Source organism: Typopeltis vanoorti, chromosome 6 (genome assembly GCF_054136105.1).
Source record: "Typopeltis vanoorti isolate ZY-2024b chromosome 6, IOZ_Tvanoo_1.0, whole genome shotgun sequence".
In the NCBI taxonomy this organism is placed as follows: domain Eukaryota; kingdom Metazoa; phylum Arthropoda; class Arachnida; order Uropygi; family Thelyphonidae; genus Typopeltis; species Typopeltis vanoorti.
The window spans coordinates 158,175,428-158,197,281 of record NC_143554.1 but is presented as its reverse complement, the minus strand read 5'-3'; the positions used below and the strand labels follow the sequence as shown (position 1 = coordinate 158,197,281).

The window sequence follows — 21,854 nt, the reverse complement described above, 5'->3', positions numbered from 1 at the left end:
CAGTTTCTGCCCCCCATTCCTTGGCCATGTCTTCAGAAGGATTTCAGAAATCACCATCCCCTACATCCATGGCACATTGGAAAAAAATAGCCAGGTCATTAAAAAAAGTACAACTTCTATAGAGCTTTTAAGTCCAACTGGAAATTTGTTGCCCTTACTGTTCTACCAAAGATCAGCTCCCTCCTCTCTCAGTGCCTGTAGTATATAAAGTACCCTGTTATTGCAAGATAGCTGACTTCAGACAGACATGTAGATCAGCCACTGTCCATTTAGATGAACACAAATCTTAAATCTGTAATCACGACTATGGTCAATCTGGCCTTGCAGATTATGTATTGGACAAACTCACATAATCTTCTGGAAGAAAACCACCATGCCACCATAGTAAATTTACCAAGGAAAGACTGCTTTTTTGGAATCTGCAGTAGCACTCAGAAATCAACCTAATCTAAACAAATATAGATGCATAAAACTTCCCAAAATTTGGGAAACAATCATCAGAGATCCCAGTTTACATCCTAGCCTACCTACAAAAGCCCATAGAGGGTGCACCACCTACATAGGACTTCAGTCACCCATGTGTTTCATTAATTATTGTGTTGTCTTATGTGTGTGCGTGCGTGCATGTGTGCGTGCATTTACATGTTACAAGTGTTATTTGTACTCCCTGAAGATGTCGCAGTGACTGAGATGAAATATTGGAAGTATTAAAATTACTCCATTAAACCTCCAAGATCCTTCCAGCACTTAGTCTTAACATGGAATTTTTAGGTGCATCATCTCAATGTGTGGAATGAGGTTGAAGGACGAAGTGAACTGTATGGGAGCGATGGAATGCATTTGAGTGGTTATGGTGTGATTCGCTTGGAGAGACTGCTGCTGGAAGGTTGAGAAGGGAGTACAGAGAATGAATCAGATCAAGTGGGAAGTGATGTGGAAGAGCAGGAGAGTACGACAGGAGAGATTGAAGAGGTGGTTATGAATGAGGAAGTGAGTGGCATGAGTATGGAAAATAAGAGAATCGGTGTGCAAGATGAACAGGGAAACAGGGAGGCTCAGGGTGGACAGGGGTATGTAGCATGAGAAAGGTGGATGCTCCACGACGATGTGAGAGCATGTGTAGACAGGAAAGGAATGGGATGACCTGGTATCAAAAGGAAATAGTTGGAATTGAAGAGGGTTCTAAAGTGAATAAGCAGAAAGGGAAATGGCCCCAGTCGAGCATGGAGAGTTCACATTGAATGAGTGGTATCAGTGGAACTAGCTGTAGATCCAGGAATGAGCAGTTGTGTTTGAATACAAATGCTAGACCTGTAAGAAACAAGGCAGATGAAATGGTTGCACTAATTGAGTCTGTTCATCCAAAAATTGTTGGAATAAGTGAGACATAGTTAGATGAGGATGACATCCTAACAGGAATAGAGATGGAAGGGTATGATGTGTTTTGTGAGGATAAAAGGGGTAAAAAGGGAGGGGAAGTGCTATTGATGATAGCGAAAGTGTCATGTCCATACAAAGTAGAGATGCAAGAGGGAAATAGTGACAGTGGTTTTGAGGCAGTTCGGTGTGAGACAGTGGTGAACAGAATGAAATACTTGGTTGGATGTTGTTATAGACCAGGTAACGTGGATGGCAGTGACTATGAAATGTATAAACAAATTAGCCAAGCAAATAAGAAAAGGGTGATCATTATGGGCGATTTTAATTATGGCAATATAGACCGGCATGATGAGATAGCAACTGGAAGTAAAGAAAACGAGTTTCTTGAGGTTTTTGAGGGACAACTACCTCAGACAGTATGTAACAGAGGGTACACGAGGATTGAGGGTCTCGGATTTGGTCATCTAATCAGAGGATGTAATTATAAATGAAATGTCAAATCACCCACCAATTGGTGAGAGTGACCATGAGGTGATTACCTGGGTGGTTGCCAGCAGTGTGAGGACCTCTGTGAGAAAAGGCTATATGTGGAACTACAAGGGGGAATGATTATGAAGAGCTCAGGAGACAGCTTGCAGGTATAACATGGAATGAGAAATTAGCTGGAAAAGAGATCAATGGATTTTCAAAAACTATCTAGTAGATGCAATGTCTAAATGTATTCCAAGGGTAAGGAGGTTAAATAAGGTAGGTGTGAAATGGATGAATAAAGAGATTAAGCATGTGATATAGAGAAAAAGGGCATTAGGAGGCAGAATAAGAGAAGTGGAGATAACCAATTCCATGAGGACTACAAAGACCAGGCAAGGCTAGTGACTAGGTTGGTGAGGGGTAGCTAAAGAGTGGCATGAACAGCAGTTTGCTAATGAAGCCAAAAAGAATCCTAAGGAGTTCTTTCGATATATAGCCAGCAAAAGTAAGAATGATTATGGAAGGATGACATTGGAGAAAATAATATAAAGACAGCTTGTTGCAAAAGGTGTGGTGGAGATACTTAACGAGCAGTTCATAAAGGTCTTTCAATCTTGTGAATGTGACTTCATGGAGAGAATGAGAGCAGATGATGATGGGCAAGAGAGACTGACTGTAACGGAGAAAACCAGATGTAAACAAGGCTGTGGGACTTGATAATATATCACCACTTATTCTGGAGGAATGTGCCAGCAAACTAACGCCAGCCTTGGCATATTTCTTAGTACGAGTCTTGCAATGGGTCAAGTTCCTAAGGAGTGGAAGGAAGGCAAGATTGTGCCACTTCATAAAGGAGGTGATAGAACTCAAGCATCAAACTATAAGCCTATCTGTGTGTCAGGTGTTGTAGTTAAGTTGTTGGAGAAGCTTGTGAGAACTAGGATCCAGAATTGGGTTGACAATAATGGTATTATCTTTGATGGACAGCATGGATTTGCTAAAGGGAGGTCATGTTTTAGTAATCTACTTACTTATTACAATAAGGTGACTGCTCCCATGGGCAGAGGAGAAGGATACACAGTAATATACTTAGATTTCACAAAGGCTTTTGATAGATTACCGCATGATAAGTTGATAGACCAACTAGAACGGTTGGGGGTTGGATATTAGATTGGTGCACTGGATTGGAGACTGGCTATCAGATGGGTATCAACAAGTTGTGTATGGGGGAGTGATATCCAGGTAAAAGAAAGTTATAGTACACCCACAGATACGAGACCTTTCAATACTTCTGTGCATGTCAAAAGAAGGAGAATCCATTCCGATAATAGGGTAATCAGTCCTATTGTGAGATGACTTTATTATTACACATCGGAAAATTAACTTCTCTTTTATGATCATTGTAGTTTTTAAAGTGGTAATTATTTTGCTTGTATAACAGTTGGCAAACTTTATGTATAAAGCACGTGATTTAGCGTGTTGGTGACGAATTCATACATCGCCTTATTTCTTTCTCCCCTTCAACATGAATTGACTCTTCTTGGCAGTCTGCCAAGGAGAGCTCTTACTTCTGTGGTCAGACTATACTAGTGGTGTGCCTCAGGGGTCTGTTTTAGGACCACTGCTCTTTAACTTGTATATTAATGATATTGGTGAAGATTTGGATGAATATATTTATTCAGTTGTTTGCCGATGATGCAAAGTTGGGACAAACCATGAAATGCAGAGAAGACGTTGTGGCCTTACAAGAAGATTTGAATAAATTGAGTGATTGGGCATGGGAATGTGAATTCAATGTTGCAAAATGTAAGGTTTTAAAATTTGGAAAACAAAAATGGGATGCAAAATTTATGCTTGGTGAGGATATATTGTCGGAGGTGGAGGATATAAGAGATCTGGGGGTGATAGTGGATAAGGATCTGAAATTTAGGGGACACATAGCCAAAATTATGAAGATAACACAAAGGCTTCTGGGAATTATGCGGAGAACACTGACTTGTAGAAGTAAGGAGATTCTTTTGATTAGGCCACACATGGACTATTGTGCCCAGATTTGGTCACCTGGTTTTCAGAAGGACGAAGAGATGTTGGAAAGGGTCCAGAGGCGGCTGACTAAGGTAGTTTCTAACCTCTGGCATGTCAAGTATGAGGAAAGATTGAGAAGATGCGACTTGCAGAGTCTGGTGGACAGGAGGAAGAGGTGAGATATGATAGAGACCTACAAGTTAGTAAAGGGTTGTTATAGGATCAATGCTGGAGAGGTTCTACAGAAAATAATGGGAGATCAGGGGAGAAAGACATCATCCCTGGAAACTGTATAAATAGGGTCTGAGTAGGGGAGTGAGAAGCAGGTTTATTTCATGCAGAGTTGTGAATGATTGGAATGCCTTGCCTGAGAATGTGGTGTCTGCAGAAAATTTGAGTGTATTTAAAGCACAGTATGATGAGCTGTGTATATAATAAAAGGACCTCCTAGAAGAGTCTTTGACTCCATGGGGTCTTTGGTAATAACAATAATAATAATAATAATAATAATAATAATAAATGTGAGAACAATATTCCAAGGTCAGTCAGAATAAAAGAAATATAATGATTTTCAGAAACTGAAGAGGAAGCTATGGATGTAATGTTTTTATACCAGGATGAGTTAAATGATAACAGTCCAAAAAGGGGAACCGATTTTAACTGGAAATCAGAATACTATCAGAAGTAAGAGTAAAGTCGGAGCTTTCTTTGTAGCATTGAAATTTACTAATTATCTACATTACACCTGAGAATTGTGAAGAGATCAGTGCTAAAAACATCTGTTACAGAAGACCATGAAAATTGAGCTATACTAGATTAGTGAATCATGAGTATTACAGGAATTCTCAAATGAAGAAGAATGGAAAGTACTGTCATCAAAATTATGCATAGGAATTGAAGTCGAGAGCAAAGGTCAATGATGTATATCAGAAGGGGGGGGGGGGACATGGGTGAGTATTCCAACATAGATTAAAGAAAATACCCTAATAGGTAGCAAAGAGCCAAAGGAAAAAAAAAAAAACTATCAAAGCCCTTGATGCTGGACAAGATCAAATGCCTTGGGAATATCAAGAGTTTCTCTTGATATCTCCAAGAGAATGACATGAGTTTCTCTAAATCTTTCCATTGCCAGTGTCCAAAGATGGGAAAGGTTAGCAAGCATATCTACTATAAAATATTGGTGGTGAGTAATTAACTAAAGCTCCATATTGAGAGGAAGCTGGTTGCTGAGTTTCTCATCACCTTTTGAGAATAGAGTAGGGAGGGGAAATAGTATGATAGCTAACCTAGTTCTAGTTCCCCTTAGGAATAGGTTGGATAAAGGATTGCTTCCATGCTTTAGATATCAGATCAGTATGACAGCTTTTTTTTGTGTGTGTGTGTGTTAATTCTGGAACACGTTTTGAGTACAACTTCAGGAATACTATCTGGACCCAAAGACATTAGTATCAAGACTAATCAGGATTTTTTTCCATCTCCTTTTGGAGAAAGATCAGAGGATGCACGGTGAGACGTTCTTTACAAGAGCTGGAAGAAAAGACTAATGGCAAGCAGTCTGCCTTAGCTGCCATGATATCTGATATTCTTACATGGATGTCTGGAATAACTAATAAAGAAAGGTTGATCTTAGACAACAGTATCATGCCAATATTATTATTAGCTTTGCATGTTTTCAAAGTTTTTCAAATTTTTATGCCTAGTACTCATTTTCTACTCTGACATATAAAGAAAAAAGGAAAAGCTTGTTCTCATCTGAACAACTTTTTCTTTTATTTCATAAGAAAATTTGTTCTGATGAGACAAGCTTTTCCTTTTCTCTTTATATGAACCATACTCAATTTTCTTCCTCAACTGAACCTCTGGGACAACAGACACAAGTGTCTAATTTCCAGTTTCTATTTTGAAACTCCCATATCACTGGACTTGTAACAGCAATTCAAGACCTTTTCTTTTATAAAAGTTACTCTGTTTACTTTGGTTGCCTGATAATAAAAATAGTGCTTGTTTAATTGTATTTGGTTGGCAATGTCCCAAGATGAAAGCTCATCCTTCTTCATTTAATCAAGGTGAATAATAAAGTACACCCAGTCAAATCTCATTCCTTACTTTTTTTTTTAAATTTATTTAGCTGTAATCCTTAAGTGACCCCATCTTATATCACAAATTTCATTACATTTTCACCACCATTTACGGCAGAATTGCCAAAATATATAATTTCAATTTCTTGCTCCATTATTTGTCAACCCTACCATTAAGTTTTGAAAAATTTAACTTTGTTTTTAAAAGTACAAACATTTTGTATCAGACCCTATATAGTTCAATCAATATCAATGAATTTTGGTTCAAATCCCATCTAGGATGTGAAGTATTTTATCAGGACTTTTCAAATGAAGGTGAGTTAATTGGTGTCTCATTTGGAGATGGCAAAGTTTTTCCTCCTGTAAACTCAGGTTTTTCATCCTACAACAAAGGCAAATTGGCCAGAACAAAACATGCAATTTATAGTCATAGGAGACAGGATTACCTACCTTATCATAATTAGCACAAGTTTCTAGGAAGCCAAGTTACTTGGCTATGATAGGCCGCTGAGATTTTATTTTCTATATGACAAAAATGCAAACTTACAAATTCAGCAAAAATATTAATCAAAATTTTCCTTTGTGGGCTTTCTGCTCAACAAATAAATGTGATTTGATCATAATTAATTTTGTGCCATTTTGTTTTCAATGGGAAGAAATGCTAGGCTAAATAAGCATTCCTCACTCATCTTAGAATATAAATAATCTTTGGTTTGTTACTAATTTAATAAGCCAAAAGGCTATTTTACCGATGAAATTGTTAATAGAAAGGGGGGATAGTAAATCCCTTTATGTTTTTATAGCCGGGTACAAAACTCGGATCGATATCCATCAAAATCCATAGAGTTTCATGCCGAAAAAACTATCGGCGAAGCCCAAGTGTAAATGATCACTTGGGTAGTACAACACCAGGGCAACTCCATGCAAAGGTGGAGCAAGCTCCATCACTAACTTTAATATTCTCTCATAATGTAAAACCCAGCTCCTAAGAGATGTATACATTGTTTTACATTATGAGAAGAGGTCACTACCCAGACCGGTTTCAACCTTTTTTGAGGTCTCATCAGTGAGTAGGTAGACCTGGAATATCAAGGTTTTAAGTGAACACAAACTTACATACCTCTGCTATCGAATTGCCAAAGTGGTGTACTCCTATACTTAATGTTAATTACTAATTTAATAAGCCTGGGTGTTGTACTACCCAAGTGATCATTTACACTTGGGGCTTCGGCGATAGTTTTTTCGGCATGAAACTCTATGGATTTTGATGGATATCGATCCGAGTTTCGTACCCGGCTATAAAAACATAAAGGGATTTACTATCCCCCTTTCTATTAATCTTTGGTTTGTATTGCTGAAGTTTTATTTGCAACTTATGGATGTTTTTGTTTCTTCCCACCCATTAAGTTTGCCGTCAGGAGTAAGTGTCCCAGCCCCCCCCGACCCAAGATCTATTTTATCAGCCTTCACATACATTTGCAGTTTCCCACCCTCCTTATAGTTTCCAGCAATGGCTGCTTGTTCAATCCCCCATCTCCCATTCCATGAAAAATGTCTTCCATGTCAACCTAATAACCCCTGTTCTCTATTACTAATACATTTATGTATTCATAATTTTTTTTTTCTGGTGAGTAATACTACATACATTTTCCTTTTAAAAATTTATGGAATTTACAACCGTGTTAGAAAACTTTTTTATTATCATGACGTTTTGATCTTCACACGTTTCTTGCGAAATTTGACCAGAGATCTTATAGGAATACACTCGCCAAATTTCCCACGAAAATTCTATAGTTACTGTAGTCAGCTTTGAAATAATGTTGGATTTATAATCCACTTAATTTATATATTAATACTTATGTTAGTTTAATGTATGAACTTTAAAAAAATGGGAACGGTATTTACAAGTAAGTTTGTTGGGACTGAGCCCTCTAATACAGAAAGAATAAATAAAAATACAGTCTATAGAAAAAGAATTGAGAACGACTGTTCCTTAGGATTCCCTGACTTTTCTCTTTTCTAATCGCACGTGCATTCATTATGCATTTCGCACCCCGCATTTGCCAGTAGGCAGAAATAAGCAGCAGCAAGTGCATTATTGTTGCATATGAGCACTGTTTTGTTTTTGCTACTGTAAATGTAAATTATAAAGATAATTTAATTTAGGCATATAATAAAATGTTGATTTTTTTGAAACTATAAAAAATGCATTTAAGTTGTGAATTATTTTGTTACAGTTTTACCGAACATGGCTGTTGAAAATAAAAAACGAAAATTATCACATTCAAGCAAAGAGTTCCAAAGCTGGTGGACTGAGGAGTATGGCATGATTAATAAAGACAATAAAGCAATATGCGTTTTATGTTCTGGGACAATTGTGTGCAGAACGTTGTCAGTAAAACGGCATTATGAGACGAAAATCGCTCCTTGAGAAAAGCAAGGACAAACAGAAAGAATTTACTGTTAGGGCAATTAAAAATAGGAATATCCAGTCAACAACCTTAATGAAATTTATCGGCAGTCGTTCAGATATAACTGCTGCTAGTTTTTTTGCCTCAAATGTAATTGCTAAACATGGGAAACCCTTTTAGTGATGGGGAATATATAAAAGAAGCATGGTTAAAATGCACACCAGTTCTCTTTGAAGATTTTGAAAACAAGGAAAAAATTATTCAAAGAATAAAAGATATGTCTTTGGCTAGAAACACGGTGAAAGATAGAATCATAGAAATGGCTAAAAATATAACTCATCAGCAAAAAACAGATATAAAATCTTCTGGTTTAATTTCTCTTTGTCTTGATGAAAGTACTGACATAACTGGATCAGCTTGTTTACCAATTTTTATTTGTTATTGTGTTGGGAATAACATCAAAGAAGAATTGATAAGTTTAACATCATTAGCAACAAAAACAAAAAGAATAGATATTTGCAACGCAGTTGTAAATGCACTTGCTGAAAGAGATATAGATCTCTCCAAAATTGTATCAGTAACTACTGATGGTGCTCGCGGTATGACTGGAGAGGAAAATGGGTTCGTCAATTTATTTACCAAATATATTGGATATTCAGTTCTGGGTTTTCATTGTATAATACATCAGCAGGTTTTATGCGCAAAGGCTAGTTTCAAGTCACTGGAATATATTATGAGCATTGTAACAAAATTGGTCAATTTTATATCAGCACCTAATCTAGCAGATAAGCTTAGGTGTTGATGGTTATTCATGACTTATTTTTCACGGTATTAACAACACCACAAACACTTTTATCAACAAAGATGTTTTATTAACGCTTATATTTCGCTGATTTTCAACTCAGCATCATCAGAGCACAACACACATGTAAACGCGACAGTGAGTGAGTGAAACAATATAATTGCAAAAGACAAAAGATCTAAAGTCCTATTTTTTGGCACCCTCTAACGAGAAAAAAAAAAAAGTTATCCAGGAGTTTTTCTTAGGATAACCGTCTCCCAAATTTTTGGCAAATTAATGCAGCCATATTTGTTAAGGTGGGGAAAATTCTTCAAAACCATTGCTGACTCAAAAAATCATCTTTCAGATCTATAACGACTCCTAAATAGCACATTCGTTTTCCTCCATCTAATCCTGTGTGAAGGAGTGTCCGAAGCGTGGTCTGCCAGTCCCGACTTGCCATAGTAATAGTAGCGAATGTATCTTTCATGTTCTTCCAGGTGGATGTTCACTGATCTTCCTGTTTGCCCATAATAGGCCAAGTCACAGTCACATGGAACTTCATACATTCCTGGGTGTGCTAAAGGGTGAAGTTTATCCTTAGGCGAGCAGATCAGAGTTGCCAGCTTGATATGAGATTTGAAGGTGGTGCGAAGGCCATGTTTCAACAATACTTTGGCTATCTTTTCCGATGTACCTCTGATATAGGGAATAGAAATGGTCATGTTGTATTCTTGTGTATTAGGGGAGGGCAGAGTAATGGGCCTATGTAGTATTTTATCTATTTTGTAGGGATTGTAGCCATTGGCTAAGAACTTATGGCGCAGGTACTGGAGTTCAGTGGTACACACACAGGAAGATACCTACATAAACAATCACATCATCATCCAGTCCAACAGTACGGCATTTTAAAAATTCAGATTATTTTTTGAGTCAGTAATGGCTTTGAAGAATTCTCTCAACCTTAACAAATATGGTTGCATTAATTTGCAAAAAATTTGGGAGACGGTTATCCTAAGAAAAACTCCTGGATAACGTTTTTTTTTTTTTTTTTTTTTCTCGTTAGAGGATGCCAAAAAATAGGACTTTAGATCTTTTGTCTTTTGTAATTATATTGTTTCACTCACTCGTGTCGCGTTTACATGTGTGTTGTGCTCTAATGATGCTGAGTTGAAAATCAGCGAAATATAAGCGTTAATAAAACATCTTTGTTGATAAAAGTGTTTGTGGTGTTGTTAATACCGTGAAAAATAAGTCATGAATTTATATCAGCACGCGCTTTAAATAAAAAAAATTTATAGAATTATTAAGTGAGGTAAACTCGGTGTATAATGGTTTACTTATGTACAACAACGTCCGATGGTTAAGTCGTGAGAAAGTTCTTCAAAGATATTGGTTTTGTGTTTAGATGAAGTCAGACTTTTTTTCATAATGAGAAAATCATTGAAAAATACAATCAATTAATGAACGTCGAATGGCTTTCAAAATCAATATTTTTTTTCTGATTTCTGTTTACATTTAAATGAATTAAATGTTAAACTGCAAAGTGTTAACAAGACAATAATTTATTGTCTGTTTGATTTGATTTAATCAAAGTATTTGAAGCTAAATTACCAATTTTTAATCGTGACATCCTTTCCAATACCTTCCGATATTTTCCAAATACAAAAAAAGTCTTTGCAGAATCCCATGAAAAAACAGATCAAGTTAAATTGACAAGAGAGTTTTCTACAGTTATTCAGTCAATAATCAACGAATTTTCTTCAAGATTTATGCAGTTCAGGCAATTTGCAGAGACATCAAAATTTCTTTTGCATCCGGACACAACATCAACAGATAAACTCAGATTTGGAGATTTTCAAGTGGCTGAATTTGGAAGATATAGAAATGTAACTAATCGATTTTCAATCTAGTTCTATATGGAAACAAAAGTTTGTCGATTTGAGAAATGACTTGGAAATAATGGAAAATGATCGATTATTGGGGGCAATTAAAAAGAATGCAGAAGATGAAATATTGAGAACTTGGAATGCCATTCCTGAAACCTTTTGTTGTTTAAAAAACTAGCGATGGCTATATTATCAATTTTCTCCTTTACATATGCTTGTGAGTCATTATTTTTTTAAATGAATTTTATAAAAGACAGTTTAAGAAATAGAATGACTGATGAATCTAGTTCCGCATGTGTATTACTAAAAGTGACAAAATATGAACCTGATATAGAGAATTTGGCATCCAATGTACAACAGCAAAAATCTCATTAATAAATTGATATATTGATATTGATAAATTAATAAATTGATAATAGGTTAATATTGATTTGTATACGACAATGTGTATGTCAAATTATGTGTTCATTATTATGAAATTCTATATTAATTTTTAAACATGTCTCAATAAAATTCTGCAATTAATTTTGTATTAATTAATGATAATTAATAATTAGTGTTATATTAATTACTTGCTGACGTGCCCGGCATGTCAGCAATTCGATTTGTAAACTTTTGGCATGCGGACATAAAAAGGTTCACCACCACTGTCCTAGGAGATGTACGATGTTATACATTATGGTGGGAGGTAACTACCCAGACTGGTTTCGATCTTTATTGAGATCTCATCAGTGAGTAGCTAGACCAAAGTATAATACTAAGGGTATAGCAAAAAGAACTTATATACTCTGCTATACGAGTTGTCAAAAAGATGCACCCATAAATTATTTAAAATAAAGAGCCAATAGGCTTCATTTCGGCGATGTAAACATTATTTAAATTAAGGGGATATTAAATCCCACATTGTTTTAAAACCGAATAAGAAACTCAAAGATCGGAATCAAAGAGTTCCGTGCTGAATATAGTAACTATAAACGTATCGGCGACTACTAGCGTAAGCTAAAGCACATAGTTCAAGTACGTAGTACAAACTAGGGCAACTCGTAGCAAAAAAAAAAAAAAAAGAATTGTAATACTAAAAATAGGACATCATTGTTTCTGAAAGAAAACAATCTGAAAGAATATTTATTCCTGTCATTGTAAATAGAATTTAGCTTGATTTTTTTTTTTTTACACTAGAGGTCATGCCAGTAGAACACCATGTGATCAAAGCATTGCTTCTTTAGCTTACAGTTAATAATGTAACTCGGCTTGTCTTGTATATTAATGTATGCTCCAGATGATGATCTTGATGTGAAGATCGAAATGTCGGGATAATAAAAAAGTTTTCTAACACGGTTGTAAATTCCATAAATTTTTAAAACGAATGCTGATCACCATGTAACTCTAAAAGAAAGGACTACATACATTTTCATTTAATCAGCAACAATAATTCAGCATAACATAGCAAATTATCTACTTAAACAACTTACCTCCATAGTAACTGATTATCAATCCAGATAAGAATGGAAGGTCTTCAATTTATCCTATTAGAAAAAGAAAAAAATTGAGATATCAGGATATCCTGAATGTAAAATTTAAAATATGCAGGAGAGAGAGAGAGGCAGCAGTATTGTTCAAAATAGTTTTTTTTTTTGATAATGCTACGAAATTATTATTATTAACATCTGCCCTCTATGGAGTCAAAGACTCATTGTGGGGGGAGTTAACAAAACTATTGCACACAATGCTCATCTAACCATGCTTTAAACTGATTCCATGTGTACACATTCACAACACACTCAGACAATGCATTCCACTTGCCAACCACTCTCCATGCAAAGAACCTTCTCCTCACACCCTCCTTATAGTCTCCAGCGATGGCCGCTTGTTCAACCCCCCCTCTCCCATTCCATGAAAAATGTCTTCCATGTCAACCTAATAACCCCTGACTAGCTTATGTCTCAATCATCCCCCCCTCCCTCTTCCTCCTATTCACAAGGCTTTGAAACATTCTCTTAATCTGTCCTTAGGCTACACATTCCAAAGACCACTGACCACCTTTGTGAATCTTCTCTGGACCCTTTCCAACATATCCTCATCACCATGAAAACCCAGCAACCAAATCTGTGCACAATAATCCATATGAGGGGTGACCAAAGCCTTATACAATGGCATAATAATCTCTACATTTCTGCATATCAGGTCCTCTGGATCATTGCCATGATCTGATGTGACATCTTCACAACTTGTGGAATGCGGCCCCTGATTTCAGGTCTTTTTCACTATCACTTCTACATCTCCTCTATTTTCTTTACAGCTTCCTCACCAAGTGTATACTTCGCATCCCATTGTTGCATACCAAATCTCAAAACCTTACACTTTGCAACAGTGAACTGACAGTTCCACTTACTTGCCCATTCATGCAATCTATTTAAGTCCTCGTGTAAGGCCATAACATCTGGTTGACTCTGCATTGCTCTCTCAAGTTTTGCATCATTTGAAAAAAACATCTGCATATCACTAGTTAAACCCATTCCAATATCATTAACAAAAAAAATCAACAACACTGGTCCAAAACTGACCCATGCGATACATAACTAGTGACCTACCTCTTTCGGGATACTGCATCCCCATAGACAACTTTCTGATACCTGTCAGACAGCCAATCGATCCAACCCAGAAGTCTGTTATTCAATCCCATCTGTTTCAATTGATATACCAGCTTGTCGTGTGGCAGTTTATCAAAAGATTTTGATTTTGATAGACTTGTCATAGTACATAATGTCATAGTACATAAGTAAGTTAGTAAAATATGATCTTCCTCTAACAAACACAAATTATAGGCCATACAGATTGGTCTATAATTTGAAGCTACAGCCTTATCACCACCTTTATGCAGTGGAAATTTTAACCCCCCCCCTTCCACTCCTGTGAAATCTGTGCTGTTGCAAGACTCTTATTAAACAGGCATGCCAATGCTACTGCAAATTCCCTGGAACATTCCCTTAAGATGCATCTTCTTCTTCTGCAGCTTCTCCCACTTAAGTGGGGTCACTGTTTCTTATGAGTCTCCTCCACACCTTCCTGTCTTGGGCTGTCACCACATCCAAGTTCTTCATCTTCAAGTCCTCTTCTACCAGCTCCCTCCATCTCTTCTTTGGCCGCCCACGCTTCCGCCTTCCTTGCACATCCATCTGCATGACCCTTCTTCCCACATATTCGTCCTCCCTCCTCATCACATGACCAAACCATCTCAACCTTGCCTCCTGTATTTTCGCTCCTAAGTTCGTAACTTTCACTGTTCCCCTGACATAGTCATTTCTCAGATGATCCTTTCTGGTCACACCGCACATCCACCTAAGCATTCTCATCTCTGCTACTTCCATCCTGCTAATGTTATTTTTCCTCAGGGCCACAGTTTCTATAGCATATGTCATAGCTGGCCTCACTACTGTCCTATAAATTTTGCCTTTCAGATTGATCGGCACCCTCTTATCACATAACACTCCAGCCATCTCCCTCCAGTTCCTCCAACCTGCTTGTATCCTGCATCCCACTTCCTTCTCACCTCCTCCATCTTCTTCCACTGTCGAACCTAAGTATCTAAAGTCTCTCACCTTCCTGATGACATTTCCTTCCAGCTCCAGGTCTGTCTCCTGGCCACCGCCCACTGCGCAACACATATACTCTGTCTTACTTCTGCTCAGTCTCATACCTCTCTCTTCCAGTACTTTTCTCCATCTTTCCAGTTTAGTTTCCGCTTCTTCTCTTGAATCTACACACAGCAAGATGTCATCTGCATACAACATTGTCCAAGGTGCATCTTCTCTCACCTCCTCTGTTACCACCTCCATCACAATATTAAACAGAAACGGACTTAATGCTGACCCTTGATGCAAGCCAACTGTTACTTGAAAACTTTCTGTCTGTCCCAAACAGGTCCGAACACTTGTCTTCACATTTCTGTACATTTCCTTCACCAACCTGACATATTTCTCCGGCACCTTCTTCTCCCTCAGACACCTCCAGACTTCTTGCCTTGGCACTCTATCGTATGCTTTCTCCAGATCAATAAATACCAGATGTAGCTCCCTTTGTTTCTCTCGATATTTTTCCATCATCTGTCGTAACCCAAAGATAGCATCTGTTGTTGATCTACCAGGCATGAAGCCAAATTGTTCCTTTGCAATCTCCACCTCCTCCCTCAATCTACCATCAAGAACCCTTTCTAGGATCTTCATTGTGTGGGACATTAACTTTATTCCTCTGTAATTTTTACAGTCTTGTGCATCCCCTTTACTCTTGTAGATGGGAACAAGAGTACTCTCCCTCCATTCCTCGGGTATATTTTCCTGTTGGCAAACTTTCATGAACAGGTCCCACAACAGGTCAATTCCCTCTTCCCCCAGTGCCTTCCATGCCTCCACTGGAATTCTGTCGGGGCCCACCGCTTTTCCATTCCTCATCCTCTTCATGGCCTCCGTCACTTCCATTCTACTGATGTTCTGCACCATCCCCTCAGAAGGCTGCCCATCTCCTCTGTGAGTCCTTGCATTTTCCTCATTCAGAAGTCCCTCAAAGTATATTTTCCATCTGTTTCTTATGTCCACATCCCTCCATAATACTCTTCCTTCAGCATCTTTGATCTGCCTCACATGTAAGATGTCCTTAGCTGCTTTATTTCTACATTTCACTAGTTGGTAAATTTTTCTCTGTCCTTCCTTTGTTTCTAATTGATCATACAGATCTTGATATGCCATGGTCTTCGCCTGTGCCACAACTCTCTTGGCTTCTTGCTTTCTCTGTTTGTACACCTCTCTGTCCTCTTCCACTCTTGACTCATCCCACTTCTGCTTTGCCTTCCTCTTAGCTGTCACTGCCACTTGTACATCATTATTCCACCACCAACCCTCCTTCTGCTCTCTAATCTTTCCAGATGTCTCACCAAGCACCTCGATTGCACAGCTCAGGATTACTTTTGAATTATGTTTCCACCAATCTTGTACACTTTCCAGTCCATCCGAAATCCTCTCTAACACTCTCTCCCTAAAACGATTCCTCACACTCTCTTCTTTTAAGCGAAACCACTTAATTGTCTTCATCCCATGGCAACCAGAAGTTCTTATCTTCGATCTTAATTTAAAGTCTGCGCACAGCAGTCGGTGTTGTTGTGCTACTTGATCTGTTGGAATTACCTTACAATTTGTCACAACCTTAAGATGTTTTCTTCTAGTCAAAATGTAGTCAATTTGTGAGCTGTTGTTACCACTTCTAAATGTTATCAAATGTTCTTCCCTCTTGAAGAAAAACGAGTTCACAATTGCCAGATCAAACGCTACTGCAAAGTCCACAACCCTCTCTCCTTCCTGGTTCATCATTCCCACTCCGTGGCCACCATGCACCCTTTCACAGTCTCTATTCTGTCTTCCTATGTGCCCGTTCAAGTCTCCTCCGACAATCACCATCTCATTTTCTTCCAATTCCCTCATTTCTTCATCTAACACGTTCCAGAACTCATCTTTTTCCTCTGCTGTACAACCAACTTGTGGGGCATATACACATAATACGACCACCCGCTCTTCTCCAAGACCCAATTTCATTCGCATGATCCTGTCGTTCCTTCTACCCACGTCCAGTACTTCACCCTTCACCCTTCACCCTTAAGATGCATAGCAATATATTATTAAATCCTATTGCCATATTGACATCAAGTTTATTTCCTCAAATATCTCCTGCTCACTTACAATTAAGCCATTCTCTCTATGTCCTCTACACTTAAGTTCCTCATGATGCTATCTGATCAGGATGAAACACACTTATAAATTGATCACCAAGTACCTCAATAATGTCTTCTGCAGCAGTTTCATCCATCCATTTTCATCCATTAACATCATCTTACCATGATCATTCTTCCTTCTGCCTGACATATCTAAAAAACTCTCTAGGATTTTTCTTCACCTGATTTGCCAATTTCTACTCATAATGTACTTTGGCTTTCTTTATTAACTGAGTTGCTCTCCTGGCTTGTTCTTTATACCCTTCATGTAATTGATTATTACCATTATTCATCTTGTACTTCCTCCAAAGTACCTTGTTTTTCCAGATTTCATGATTAAGTTCCACATTCATTCATTTTAAACCTACATTATTCAGCCTTTTGGCCTTCAGAATACATTCACATATTGATGTTGTTATGTCTTTATCAGTACCAAGGAAGCATTTATTTCTTTACAGTAACTCCTAATTCCATGTTATAGCTACAAACTGTGTACGTGTGTTGAAGAATTCATGTTAGAGGTTTAATGGAATATTAAAATTAGTTTTAATCCTTTCTCAGTGCTGTTAATATTCCATTAAACCTCTAACATGAGCTATAAACCCTAAGCTTTTCATAATCACCAGCATTATAATTCCACATATATACTTTACTCACAAAAGTTTGCATGTGACTAGCCACAACCCAGGTGATCACCTCATGATCACTTTCACCAACTGGGGGAAAGTGTGAAACCCCCTCTTACAATTACATCCTCTGATGAAATGATCAGATCTAGAACTCTTGATCCTTGTGTGCCCCTCCTCTGTGTGCTGCCTGAGATAGTTATCTCTCAAGAACTTGAGAAATTCATTTTCCTTATTCCCAAATGCTATCTTTCATTCCAATCTATACCACCATAATTAAAATAACCCATAATAATTACCCTTCCTTTGCTGACTAATCCAAGTTGTTTATACATTTCTTCATCACCACATTCTTCCCAGGCCTATAGCAACATCCAACTAAATATGTCTTCCTCTCAACCTCCACATTAACCACACTGCCTCGTAACCATTGCCACTATTTCCCTCTTTCATATCTACTTTATGTGGACTTATTTCCCCTGCTATCATCAGCAGCATTCTCCCTCTCTTCTTGTCCTTTGTATCCTCATGAAAAATTCTGTATCCTTCCATTTCTATCCCATTAGGATATCATCTTCAAGTAAATGAACACGTAAATGTGCCCAACGATATTTTTTCTAGAAATATTTTAAAAATCATTGGATTCTTGTTTTATTATATAACGGTTGTCCCCTTGTTAATCTTTTAATGTTTTATTATCTACTAGTTCTTGTTTTACATCTGAAGTCCTATGTAACTGGGATGAAACATTGCTTTTTGATTAAAGTACTTATTAATATCTTATCCTGATTTAATGTTTTAAGAACTTGTATATTTAATCACAAACTGGCAAAGGCTGCATGCTTATATATGTTACACACAATTTCTAGGATCTCCTGTTGGCTTTTTCTTTTTGAACTTGTGTTTATTTTCAAAAGGAAGTCTTAAACAAATATGCTTCTTAACATGTATCAACTGACATCTGTTAACACTGATGAGTCTTCGGACTCCTTGGAGGTGTCACGAATAATAATAATAATAATAACACATCTGGGTGACTACATTGATTGCCATGTGGTTTGAACTGTTTGCATCAAAAGTTTAAATTAAAATAGTTTGAACTATGCAGTCATAATTCTCTGCTAAATTTCAGAATCATATCTTAAATTGTAAGGGCCTTTGGTGATTGTTTCCCCCACCTGTGCATGTATCGATGCATGTTTAACTGTTTGTCACAAGCTGTGATGGATGAACAGGTTATACATGCACAGAAAATACTGTTAAGTTTTTGTGTTTGTTATTAACAAATCCTGAAGCACAGTTTAATTAAATGTTAATATTAATTATTAATCTTTCATATTTCTTAAATCCTTAATATCGAGAAATAGCTTCTTTAACTTCTGAAAATGAAAAATTTCATTATTTAAATTAAGGGGATATTAAATCCCACATTATTTCAAAGCTGAATAAGAAACTCAAAGATAGGAATCAAAGAGTTTCATGCCAAATATAGCAAACTATAAAAGTTTCAGCGAATTGTAGCTTAAGCTAAAGCACACAGTTCGACACTAGGGCAACTCGTTACAAAGGTGGGGAAAGTTCTGATCACCTATTCTTAGTATTTCCCATAATGTAAAACACATCTCCTAAGTGATGTATGATGTTATACATTATGTTGGAAGGTCACTACCCAGACCGGTTTCGACCTTTATTGAGGTCTCATCAGTGAGTAGGAAGACCTAGGTAATACTGAGGTTATAGCAAAGAGATGGGACCTCAATAATGGCTTTGAAATAATGTAGGATTTAATATTCCCTTAATTTAAATAATGTTGCATCGCCAAAGTAAAGCCTATTGGCTCTTTATTAATAAATTAAAATCTTTATTAATAAATAAATGAAAAATTTCATTGTTGATAACCTACACACCTTTCAGAAGTTTACAGACCATTACCTCATCATACCTCTTTCTCCTGTTTACCAGTCCACATACTCTACAATCGTCACTCTCATTCATAAACTAAATTCCATAATCGCAATATCATCTTTCTTAGTCTTCTTTTCACATCTTCTTGATGCTTTCTGAACCCAGGAGACCAACTCTGTGCCCAGTAGTCCAGGTGTAATCTTATCAAGGCCTTGTAAAGAGACAAAATTGACTTCCTAATCCTTATATTTCAATGTTCATTTCAACATCACAATTACCCTTCGAGTTGTATTTACAATTTTTGAAATGTAACCATTCAACTTCGGTTTCTAACCCATAACTCCAAGATCCCTAACCTCATCAATTTCTTGTAACATAATCCCACTAATATATTATTATTATTATTACAGGCAACTCCAAGGAGCCCATAGACTCATCGAGGGAGGTCCAAACATCATGTTAAGAACAACTCTTCGACATTCACACAGTATCTATCATTCTGTGCCTTGAATTCATTTACAATCATGGCACCCACAACACATTCTGGCAGCTTATTCCACTCATTCACCACTCTCCAAGTAAAAAAACCTAGCTCTTACACCCTTCCTAACCACAATCTTTCCCAGCTTCCATGTATGGTCCCTAGTCCTCCCACCACCAGTCCTATTCTCAAAAATATCTTCTGAATTAATCTTATAGAAACCCTTCAGTAATTTGAATGTCTCAATCATATCACCCCTTTTCCGTTTATCAACCAATTTCTGCAACCCACAAATCTTCAACCTGTTCTCATAAGGTTCATTCCATAGACCTGCTATCATCTTGGTCACCCATCTCTGGATCCTCTCCACCTCCTCCCCATCAAGAAGAAACCCTGCACTCATATCTGGGAACAGTAGTCTAGATGGGGTCTTATCAAGGCTCGATACGCTTATGAAAGTATTTTTCAGCAACCAAGTGATTTGATGAGCTGATTTAGCCACTTTTGCGATGTGCCCCTTAAACTTCAACTCCCTATCCACCAACACTCCCAAATCCCTGGCCTCATCAATCTCCTGGAGTACAGTTCCAGCAATGTGATATACTGCTGCTAATCTTTTCACCCAAAAATGCATAACTTTACATTTTGCCACATTAAATTGACATCCATTCTGCTTAGCCCAGTCCTCCAAACTATCCAAATCATCCTGCAAAATTTTGACATCCTGTGCACTCACTATTGCTTTACCCAACTTTGCATCATCAGCAAACAAATAAACAGTTCCTCTCAGATCCTTTCCTATATCGTTAATGAACAAATTGAACAGTAGTGGTCCAAGAACAGAACCATGCAGCACACCACTAGTCACTGGCCGTCTTTTGGACTCTACTACTGAATAAACCACTCTCTGATATCTCTCCACCAACCACCCTCCTATCTATCTCACCAACCCTATATCCATCCCCATATGCTGCAGTTTACTGATTAGAATTCCATTTGGTATCCTGTCAAAGCAGTCCCGGCACGAGGCAGGGGCGGAATGGGCGAATGCCGCAGGCAGAAAAAGTAAAAGGGCAAAAAACTTAGTTTATGTTACAATTATACTGGAGGCAGAAAATATTTAAAAAAAAATATTAAATTTATATATACATATTTATAAAGATAATTATATTTTATTCTAATTATATAAGCTCCAAATAATTGTTTTTATTTTGATAATCCCTGGGACCAGTACCGTTGACAGGGTGTAGTATAGAGGCAGCCTGCCTCATGGCTCTGCTTAACACTCAGACGCTCGCATCTGATCTGACAGATACATGCTAATTGTTCACATGAATATTCTTTAACCTATCTATTGTATAGGTTGAAGGTCATGAGTAGCTGCACGTGTGTATATTACGAGTGCTATTTTGCACTTTTGTTGCTGTCAATTTGGTTTAACACATGTTATGCAAAGATTTGTGATATTTGACCCTGCAGAGGTCCCAGCAGATCTGACAGGTACTTGCTAATTGACATTGATATTTTATTGTATAGGTAGAATGAAGGTCATGACTAGGCTGCGCGTGCGTATGTTACGAGTGATATTCCGCACTTTTTTTTTTTTTTTTTGCTATCAGTTTGGTTGAACACGTTTTTTTTTTGTAAAGGTTTGTGATATTTGATAGTAAATTGTATCTGGGAGATACCGCGAGCTCCGATGTCAGTATAGCTCATAAATATAAATATAAATGGTCAGATTATTCATATGCTGAACAAGAATGTGAAAATACGGCACAGAATATTTATTAGAAATCTCGTAATGCAGTTAGTGTCAGAACAAATAAAAAGGTGTTCAGAAATCTCTACAGGTGTGAACAGGCCTTTACACCTCAAACTTCAACAATTTCAGACACAATTTGAAGGAAATTCTAATGACGACAAAGATATGGCTCTCTCAATAAACAGAAAAAGAAAGAGATGTTTTATGTGCTATGCATCCAAAACGAGTCGCTTTTCAAAATATTTTTGCAAGCATTGTAAAAAAGTATTATGCTTTCAGCATAGCAA

The 21,854-nt window shown here is 37.3% G+C and overlaps 1 protein-coding gene across 3 annotated transcripts in view; it reads right to left on the bottom strand.

Annotated features, from left to right (window-relative positions):
• The window catches only part of LOC150106148 (histone H4-like), a 214,436-nt gene that overhangs the window by 43,336 nt on the left and 149,246 nt on the right, over positions 1-21,854 (bottom strand). For all 3 annotated transcript variants that reach the window (XM_090393894.1, XM_090393892.1, XM_090393893.1), the window contains exon 2: positions 12,508-12,561. In XM_090393894.1, coding sequence (XP_090250020.1) covers positions 12,508-12,513 — 6 coding nt within the window. In that variant the 5' untranslated portion in view covers positions 12,514-12,561. The remainder of the gene's footprint in view (positions 1-12,507; positions 12,562-21,854) is intronic.